At 42.2% G+C, this 9,814-nt stretch overlaps 1 protein-coding gene across 1 annotated transcript; it reads right to left on the bottom strand.

Annotated features, from left to right (window-relative positions):
* Positions 1 to 269: 269 nt before the first annotated feature.
* ppp1caa (protein phosphatase 1, catalytic subunit, alpha isozyme a) lies at positions 270 to 9,042 on the bottom strand. Its single transcript, XM_042394110.1, has 8 exons — positions 8,874 to 9,042; positions 8,540 to 8,652; positions 3,158 to 3,289; positions 2,652 to 2,882; positions 2,444 to 2,548; positions 2,122 to 2,345; positions 1,112 to 1,246; positions 270 to 1,015 (listed from the first exon to the last, which is right to left on the bottom strand). Exons 2-8 carry the CDS (start codon positions 8,592 to 8,594, stop codon positions 899 to 901), a joined length of 999 nt encoding a protein of 332 aa, XP_042250044.1. The 5' UTR covers positions 8,595 to 8,652; positions 8,874 to 9,042; the 3' UTR covers positions 270 to 898.
* Between the last annotated feature and the right edge of the window lie 772 nt (positions 9,043 to 9,814).

Below are 9,814 nucleotides of genomic sequence, written 5' to 3'. Positions count from 1 at the left end.
AAAAAAAAAACTATTTCACATCCACGACTGCGTTCTCAAGTCATTGGTTTTCAAAAGGAAAAAAAAAAAAATTAAAAGAAAAATAAAATGTTATCTCATTGTGAATTTCACTTAACGATTCACCTGCACATACAATATATCCACCAGTGCACCCAGTGTGTGGTATGTGCCGTTACCATTTGAGCGTGCAACTTGTTCCCAAACCCCCCCCCCCCCCCCCCCCCCCCCCCTCCCCCCACTGCCCCCTCCCCCACCCACCTCCCCCCACCACCACCACCACCACACCACACAGACATACACAGACCTCTGAAACAGGATGTACAAAAGCTTGTGTTTAGCATTTAAACAGTGCAGGGCCTCAACATAAACAGCTAAGGCTCCTTTTCTCTCTCTCTCTCTTGCTCTTCCCCTCCTCCTCCTCCTCCTCCTCCTCTTCCTCCCCCCCCCTGCAACCAGGTTTGAGTTTACATCACGGATGGGCAGAACCCATCTCTACAAATGACAGGAAAAAACAGAACAGAGGGTACAAGAGGAAGAAAAGAAAAAAAAAACAAAAACACAAATACAGAATACAGCGACTGCCCTCTGTGTCATTCTCACTTTATACACACACTCGCACGAAATGTTGCAGGCAAACAGCCGAACAAACAAACAAACAAACAAACAAACAAAACGGTTAAAAATAGTTTTAGAGAGAGAGAGAGAGAGAAAAAAATAAAACATGATTTGAACCCTGGACACTTGTTTGCTTTGTTGCCGTTTTGGTGACGAGGGAGAAACAAGTTTGGGAGGTAGAGGAAAAAAAAAAAAAAAAGAAAGAGCGTTGTGGGCCGACGGGGAGGGAGGGGGGGGGTGGCAGGTTGTGGGAGGAGGGGTGGGGGGGGGGCCCGAGTGGGTGTTATTTCTTGGCCTTGGCGGACTTGGCTGAATTTCGTGGCGGAGTGACCGGTCTTCCAGATCCCATTCCTCCCCCTCCGCCGTAAGGATACAATTTCTTATCTGCTGGCTTCAGAATCTGTGAGAAAGACGATGAAGACAAATTAAACTCAGTATTTATACACTATAATTCTTTTAGTGATCCATACTGTAAACAAATCTGTATTTTACACACCTGGAAGGAGCACATGAGTGTCTCATCCACGCTCATCATGGCACCAGCGTTGTCGAACTCTCCGCAGTAGTTGGGAGCCGAGAACAGAGTGACAAGTTGCCTCTTTGCGAAAAACTCATAACCGTCTTCTACCACCTGAACGCAGAGATGAAGAGCGTCAATAATACAGACGAGACAGAAGGAAAGACAGCTGATGACTCGCTTGGTTTCACTGGTTGAAAGGAGCAACGCTTGAATGCACTGTGCTGCTAACTGTTTGATCTTTTCTCTCTTTGGAGATTTACATGTTTTTATCATTTTTTTAAATATATATCTTTATCCTTTCTGTTGTTGTTGCACTGCTGTAGGCTGGGACTATTTGGTTATTTGTGTATGCAAGTAAAGAAAATGACAAACTAAACCTTGAATCTTGGTTCAGATTTTCAGGTTCTTTAACTAAACAAGATTTTCAGCAGGACTGCAACTAATGATTATTTTCATTATCTATTAATCTGCAGAGTATTTTCTCAAGTAATCATTTAGTCTATGAAATGTTAAACAAATGTCATTCACAATTCCATAGAGGTCTTAGTGACGTCTTTAATTTGCTTGTTTTGTCAAACTAACAGTAAAAAACCTTAAGATATTCAAATCCCTGTCATATATGATAAAAGAACAACAGAAAATTGTCACATATGAGAAGCTGGAACCAGAAAATATTTGGCAATTTTGCCTGAAAAATGACTGAAACAATAAATACTAGCCAATTATTTTTTTGTCAATCAACTAATCAACTAATTGCTTCAGAACCACTAAATGTCAAAATATTACATATTAGCAACTTTGCAGTAATCACCTGGCAATTTTATTTATACTGAAAGGAATCTAAAATGTTTCATAAGAGTTTGAAATTGTTAAACTGGTGCAACAACTATTGCTTTCATGAAATATTCAAAAAGGACAAATGCATGACCCGAAGCTCCGGTTAGCAGGAGCACGAGGCCTCCTGGCTTTTCATCTGTACACATTACCTGATGTGCCCTGCATATTAGGTCCATGTCGTGTTTGTGCAAAAATTTGGCCACCACGTCCGCCCCGAATGTGAAGGAGACACCGCGGTCGTTTTCCCCCCAGCCCAGGACGTCTTTATCTGGATCAGCCCACAGCAGGTCGCACAACAAACCCTGGTCAGGCACGTCTGTGGGTCGCATTACTCTGCGGATCTGCTCCATAGACTGAAGATCAGGAGAGAGGCCTGGAGGGAGAGAGAGAGAGAGAGAGAGCGAGCATCTTAGCTTGGTTTCTCATCATTTAATGCGGGTATAATTAACAGCTTATATTAACAAAGCCTACCTCCGTGACAGCAGAAGATTTTCTCATCTACGATGGCAGCCACAGGTAAACAATTGAAGCAGTCTGTGAAGGTCTTCCACAGCTTAATGTTATACCGTCGCTTACCTACCAACAAGAAAAAAAAAAAAAAGAGATGAGTGTTTAAAGAAACAGTCTACAATAGAAATTGAGTTTTTTTTGTTTGTTTACAGCTTTTCTCTGCACTTACACTCATCATAAAAGCCGTAGATTCGATTTATAGAAGCGCATTCATGGTTGCCGCGCAGCAGGAAAAAGTTCTCTGGATATTTGATCTTGTAGGCTAGAAGCAGGCAGATAGTCTCCAGCGACTGCTTCCCTCTGTCGACATAGTCACCCAGGAACAGGTAGTTGCTTTCCGGGGGGAAGCCTCCATATTCAAAGAGCCGGAGCAGATCATAGTACTGACCATGGACATCTCCTGCAGGGGGCAGCAGAGACGTGCAGTTTAAACATCATGCTTTCACTGCTGGCTGGGTGTAGCCTGCCTTTGCGTGCAGAGGCAACACTTAGGGACTGTTACAACTGGCAATTACAGATGAGCAGACTGTTTAGTAAATCATGCACAAAACCACAAGTAATGACCTTCTTATCGAGCATCAGGGTCAGTCTACAGTCTAACAGTTTTGATGATATTTCAGACGTGCGTCAGTGAAACTTACTGACCCCTTTTTTTTTTTATCTGTTCAAACTCACCGCAGATTTTGAGGGGAGCCTCTAACTCGAGCAGGATCGGCTGGCTCAGGAAGATTTCACGAGACTTGAGGCAAAGGCCGCGGATCTCGCCTTCTGTCAGCTGGACGTTCTTCCCTGGCCGAGAGCCCTTGACTGGAAAGAAAGAGAGAGAGAGAAAAAAAAAACATCAACACGGGAGATAAAGACGTTTAATGGGAGATAAAACAACTCGACAAAGACACGCTTGTTCTCAGAACTGTTAAAAAAAAACTGAATGAAGCACAGCAATGAAACGTGATCCTCTGATTTCGAGCCAGACCACCAGACCGGGGAGTTAACACCTCCCACCAGCCAAATGCTGTCAAATTCTGTTCAGCAGGCCACTTCAGCAGGTAGCCACATCATTTGAATATCGTCTTGTTGAGCTACTAATACAAGATACACTTTTAATCTTTGGCAAAAAAAAAAAAAAAAACACAACAAGTTGAGCCTCTGCAGTTTGCATAGAGATGCAACATCTGACAAAACCTGATCAGTGGAAACTAGTCTGATGTTGTCAGCCTCAAAAAGCATATCTTTCTGCTTGGGCGGCAGTTCAAACGCAAGCCAGGAGAACGACGTGAGGACCCACTTCCCCCCGTTTCCAGCTGATGTAGCTGCAGACGCATAATTAGGACTCTTAATATGCGCTGTTAAGAAGCGAAGAATGGCGAGCTGTGATGACACTGTTTCAAATTAATGCTAAGACCGAGATATAAGTGATAACACAAACTGTATTCATCATGTAAAAATGAAGGTGACTTACTGCTCCGGTTACTTCACTGATGTTATCTAATTGAAGTTTGTCAAGTTTTTCCTTGTCATGAGCTCAAACACACACATGGAGTCACACATAATGATAAAGATATGAACAAACAACCCCACCTAGCTGTTTCAAAACCCCCACATCACGTCAAAAATGTGTGTCGTCACGGCTCTAATGCTAGAAAAGACTCACATTTCAGATCTAAATATTTGCCCCATTGACATGCCAACCATGGGCGTGGACGCGATGCCATGAGACTACATCTCAGTGACTGTGTGCGTGCTGCAGCCTTATGCAAGACCGCTCCTGATGGGGAGTTTGGAATCTGGTTTGTTTGCATCACTGACAGAATCAATCACGCCCCCATTCCTACATGTGCTGCTTGATGCCAGAGCGGCTCCCGACACAAGCTGTACGAGCCTGTTAATGAGGAGCCTCGTTCCCACCCGGCACAGGCTACGGCTACAGTTCATGTGCGTACGTAAAAGCGGAGACAGAACTGCCTCCGACTGTCTCGCTGGCGTTTATTTCATAGCTGGATGTGAGCAGAACATGTTTATGGGATTGATTGTCAGGTTTTCTGCGCCTTTAAAACGCCAAACAAGCAAACAAAATGATAAATACGCTCCATCCGATCAACAAAATATACCAGCTGAACATTTGAAATTAAGAGCAAATTTGCAGCTTTTAATCCAGTAACTAAAACTGGTTTCCATTGTACCCTACTTTCTTCACGTGAAATCCTTCCTGACCTCATTAACTAACATATGAAAAAAAACAACTAAACTAATACTACTGGAGCAGCATTCAAAACAAAGGAGGATTCAGCCTCTATGTAACTGTGCACCAGACTGCCGTCAATCACAGCGAGCTCAGAAGACACATCTGTGACAGATCAGACAGGTTTCCACTCATTGATGGTCGAGCAGTTTCCATACAGATACAGAGAGCTTGACGTGATGAGCCAGAGCAGGTATTTAAATACAAAACATCAATATTACAATAGAAGCCAAAAACGAAGAAGACTACATTTATCACAATAGACTCGTGGACTCTTGGGATATTAGCGCTGATCCCAATAAATAAGTATCACATCAAATCATTGAGACAAAGGTGGATAAAATTAAATGAGAGTCAAAATCTCACAATTTGACGCAGGTTAATGCTAATAGAGCTGCAAAGATTAGTTGATTAATAGATTAGTTGCCAACTATTAAATTAATCCCCAACTATTTTGATAATCTATTAATTGTTTTGAGTCAATTTTAAGGGAAAAAAGGTGAAAGTTCTCTGACTCCAGCCTCTCAGATGTGAATATTTCCTGTTTTTTTTAGTCCTTTAATATCTTTGGATTGTGGACTGTTGGTCGGGACCAAACAAGACATTTGAGGATGTTGCCTTGGTCTTTAGGAAACAGTGATTGACAGTTTTCACTATCTTGACATTTTATGGACCAAACAACTAATTGCTTAATTGATTGATAATAAAAAATAATCATTAGTTGCAGCCCTTATGTGGCAACTTCCTATTAACTGTGTCAAGATAACGGATCATTGCACAGACATGGAAACGGAGGTGTCCAAGCAACAAGCTGTAACTTGAGGAAATCAGAGATATCCTACACCCCATGTGAACTGTTGTTACACACCTGAAACTTCATTACCGAACATCTCTCAGTCAAACTAATCCAGTTTTAATAGCAACTATTAAAAAGCATTTGGAGAGAGCAGAAGTCAACAAATTGACGTAAAAAAAAAAATAATAATAATGGCACTGTCCTCGAGTGACAACTAAAAGCAAGGTCCTAAACAGGGGAAAGTAGGTATAAATACTGCAGTGCTGCTCGTCACTTTAAACCAGGATTAGGGGAGGCTAAGCCCTGACAGAGCTTACTCCAAAGTTAGCCACATAGCCAGTGGGAAACAGTGAGCTTATCATGAGGGGTACAGACAAAAAAAGGCTGTGTGCTGATCAGGGGGCAGAAAACAAAGAGCCGGACCAGCGTAACAGAAAAGCCGCCGGGGTGTCGGGAGCGCTGGAATCAACAGTTGGTTTGGTCCAGCACTCCTGACTCAGTGCAGGGTGTTCTGGCTGGGCTCATGTGATGTCACGCTCTTCAGACAGCTATTAGCAACACACACTCCCAGAGTTCACTTAGCTCTAGATCTATGTAGGTAATCCAATTGAATCCGCTCTTGATCCAAACACATTTAATTGGTTTGGTCTCAAAAAAACACAGGCAGCAAGCAGGAGGGTTACCTTGTTTTCCACACTGGGAGACCGAGCCGGTGTGGAATAATTTATCAATCTTTTGATGCGGCGCTGCGGAGGGGGCAGTTACACTTGAGTCTACTGTAGTGGATCATCACAATAGCACTGTTAAGCAGTGAGTGGTTATTCCCAGCAACAAAACCACGAATACACACCAAAAAAAAGGTCAAGTGAGTTACATAAGAGGATATAAATACTGCCACTATCAGGCTTGTTTGTCTTCTCCTGCGTTTGGCAGACAACCTTATCACGGCCCAAGTATAACAATCCATGTACAAAACACTCCCGCAGCCGTCAGGGTCCACAGTCAAAGTCAAACTCCGGGCGCTATGACTGCACTTTTGCATATTTGTGAATAATCCCAATCACATCCAACGGCTCAACTTAGGCCGATCGAGCGGGACCTATATTTAAGAAGGTAAACAAACAGAGGGCTAAGGTCAAATTCATTAACAGCACTCACAGAGGAAATTCTCTCTGTACCCAACATTCCACGTTTAATGAGCAACATATCTTCTGATAATGTGACTAAAAGCACATGTTATCAGTTACGACTTACAGGAGCCATACGGGCAACCGACTACTGTACATGATGTTCCTCCTGTGAAACATAGGCAGACAACAACTGCTTCTATACCGGCAGCTCCGCGGGGGGAAAAAAAACACATAGGTGTACGTGTGAAGCAAGCATAATTACCGCGCACGGTGCACCTGGCCTGCAAGGACAACTGCAGAGGTCACAACCTTATTTTCTTGTGCTCTTTAGATGAACTGTACAGTCGATTCTGAAGAGATTTATGCGCCTGTTTGATGTCCTCAGGGCTCCTGTTACACAATCATCATGTGGATGTGCAGATAAAACGGCACTGTTTTTCCCGCATACACACACACAGCTGCAACCATAACAAATCTGTCTCCACACACTGTGTACAGTGAGCTTTCAGACATTTCAAATCTACTACTTAGGAATGGTTTGTGTCACACTTGTAGGGTCAGTACAGATTACCGGTCCTCACATACTGGAGCTGCCTAATGTCAGGTTTCTTGTTTTTTTATGCAAAGCCACAGTCACAACATAAAAACGACTATCCTAACTAACTTGGGCTGCAACTAATGATTATTTTCATTATTGATTAATCTGTCAACTATTTTCTCAATTAATCCGTTAGTTCTTTGGGCCAGAAATTGTCAGAAAATGGTGAAAAATGTTTCCCAAAGAACAAAGTGATGGCCTCAAATGTCTTTTTAGTCCCGACCAACAGTTCACAAGCCAAATACATTCACTTTACTATCGCAGAAGACTAAAGAGACCAGAAAATATCCACATATAAGAATTATAGAGAACATATGAAATATAAATATAGGAATTTGGATTTTTTTTGCCTCAAAACAATCAAACCGATCATCAAAATAGTTGGCAATTAATAATTAATCGACTCCTTGTTATGGAAATGCTGTTTTTCACTGGGAGCGGATGAGATAAAAACAACACTGCTGCACTTGTATCTTGTTTCAAACACTGGAGCGGAACAGCAGAGAAGGCCAACCAGCAGCCCCACACAGTATTAAATAGTGAGCATGTGCCAATCAAAGCATCTTTGTTTGCACACCTCATTAACAAGACACTCTAGGGGAAGGTTGTGTCTGCACAATGTAATCAGATCCTTCAAAAACAGTAAGCACAACACAGGACAGTCCGCCCCATGTAACTGAGAAGCTCCAATGGGGAAGGGGCGACAAATAGGGACCGAAAAAACAATGTCTACAAGATTGTTCTTACAATATCAATCAATGCAAATATCAACAAGTAACTACCACTTGTATATGGCAAATGTGCACATAATGTTCAGACTGGATATGGAGCACAAAACGGAAATCTTGGGCTAGCATCACCTCCTCTACGGAAAAAATCTGATGCATGAATCACAAACCATAAACCATAATCCAGTGATGTATGACAAGGTGTAATTTGCATAAAATGTGTGATGTTCCTGCCTTTTTTTTTGCATGCTACTTCACTCTGTAACGTCCCCCATTTCCCCTTGATTCGCAGTAACTGTGTATCTCTAATTAAACAGCTTGTAAATGATCTCCCCGATCAAATAACGTTACTAGCTGGGCAATCTGGGAGAGAGATGCAACCTTTCATGCAAATCCGACCATCGACTCTGGAGCACAGCGATCATTAGTAACGTTAGGCTGCTGTAACATTGACTTTGGTCGACTTACCTGATATATGAGTCACACACACATTAAACTACCATCATCAACACATCCTATAATCTAATTTAAGTATATTTCTGCACAGTGGTTTTGGTCCTCCTCACCTTCCAGGAGACGCTGAATTATAGAGTCGATGTTTAATTTGTCCGGCTCCGCCATTTTCTTTATTTTCTGACGTTCTCAGGCAGTCGAGACCTTCGTTTTTTCCGTGTTGCACCTTTAGATTTAAAAGAGCAGTAAGAACAAGAAACGGAGACTATCAGTTACTCACAGTATATAATTCACATCGTTTAGCCATCGAGTGACTCGCACCGGCTTAATCTAAACAACGTTAACCGACAATCTGTGAGCTAATGCTAGTTAGCGTAGTAGCTACCACCGATCCGCGGCTAGTTAGCTATGTGATATAACTTATAAACAGATTAAACGTCCCCGAACCTTGTCTTCAGTTTAACAACGGTCCTCCCAGGATGAATAATGTGTAAATATGTATCCTCTACGCTCAAGCTTGGCCCCCTTTCCCTTTGGTTTGTCCGGGTCCCTCCACTCTTCCCCCAGGAACTTTAAAAGAGGGCCGTTTCTATCGAAGAGTCTGACGTAGGAAGCCGAATCAAACCGAGCTCCTCACACGTTTCTCGAACGGTGATTGGTCCGTTGCGGAATTTAGAAGCCGAATCTTCGCATCTGATTGGGCGCCTTCTGGGTCCGTCTCACACATAAGCCCCGCCCCCCAGCAGTTTACAATAGCATCAATGGATTCAAATGAGAGCTCACAGTGCGCCACCCAGTGTTTATGACTGAAACTGCAGTTTAAAACCTAAAAATACTCTGCTAGTATTTCATCTGACCCACCCACAGGAGGTGGACTGAACTGTGTACAGTCAGATAAAATCCAAATACATTAACTCTGCAATGTAGAGCTTTTTTAATCTCACAGTGGTCAGTTTTAGGACTGTACACACCACCTCTGCAGCTCCATCTCTTGGTCTGTAGTGCAGTCCATACTCCCTTTGTACAATATTTCATTTCAAGTTATATGTACCATTTCAAAACTATTCCATTCTGTGGTATATAGATTTTAGATTTAGACCACACAGACTGACAGTTTAAAGTCTGATGTGATCATTGTTCCTTGATCTCCTCCATTCCCTATACTTTGCTCGTTATGCATATTGTACTCAAATACTGTTAAACATTATGGATACTTGCGTTGTGCATTTATCTAACATGCTGATTGCACTACACTTAATCAGAATCAGAATCAGATTTGCATATATGATTAGTTGATGTATTGGTAATGCATGTTTATTGCACAGGGATTGTTTACTGTCTGATTACAGCGTGTGGAAAGAAACTATTATATAAATATATATAAAGTA

Source organism: Thunnus maccoyii, chromosome 18 (assembly GCF_910596095.1).
Source record: "Thunnus maccoyii chromosome 18, fThuMac1.1, whole genome shotgun sequence".
Classification (NCBI taxonomy): domain Eukaryota; kingdom Metazoa; phylum Chordata; class Actinopteri; order Scombriformes; family Scombridae; genus Thunnus; species Thunnus maccoyii.
The sequence above is the reverse complement of the archived record's forward strand: the minus strand, read 5'-3'. Positions and strand labels throughout refer to the sequence as shown.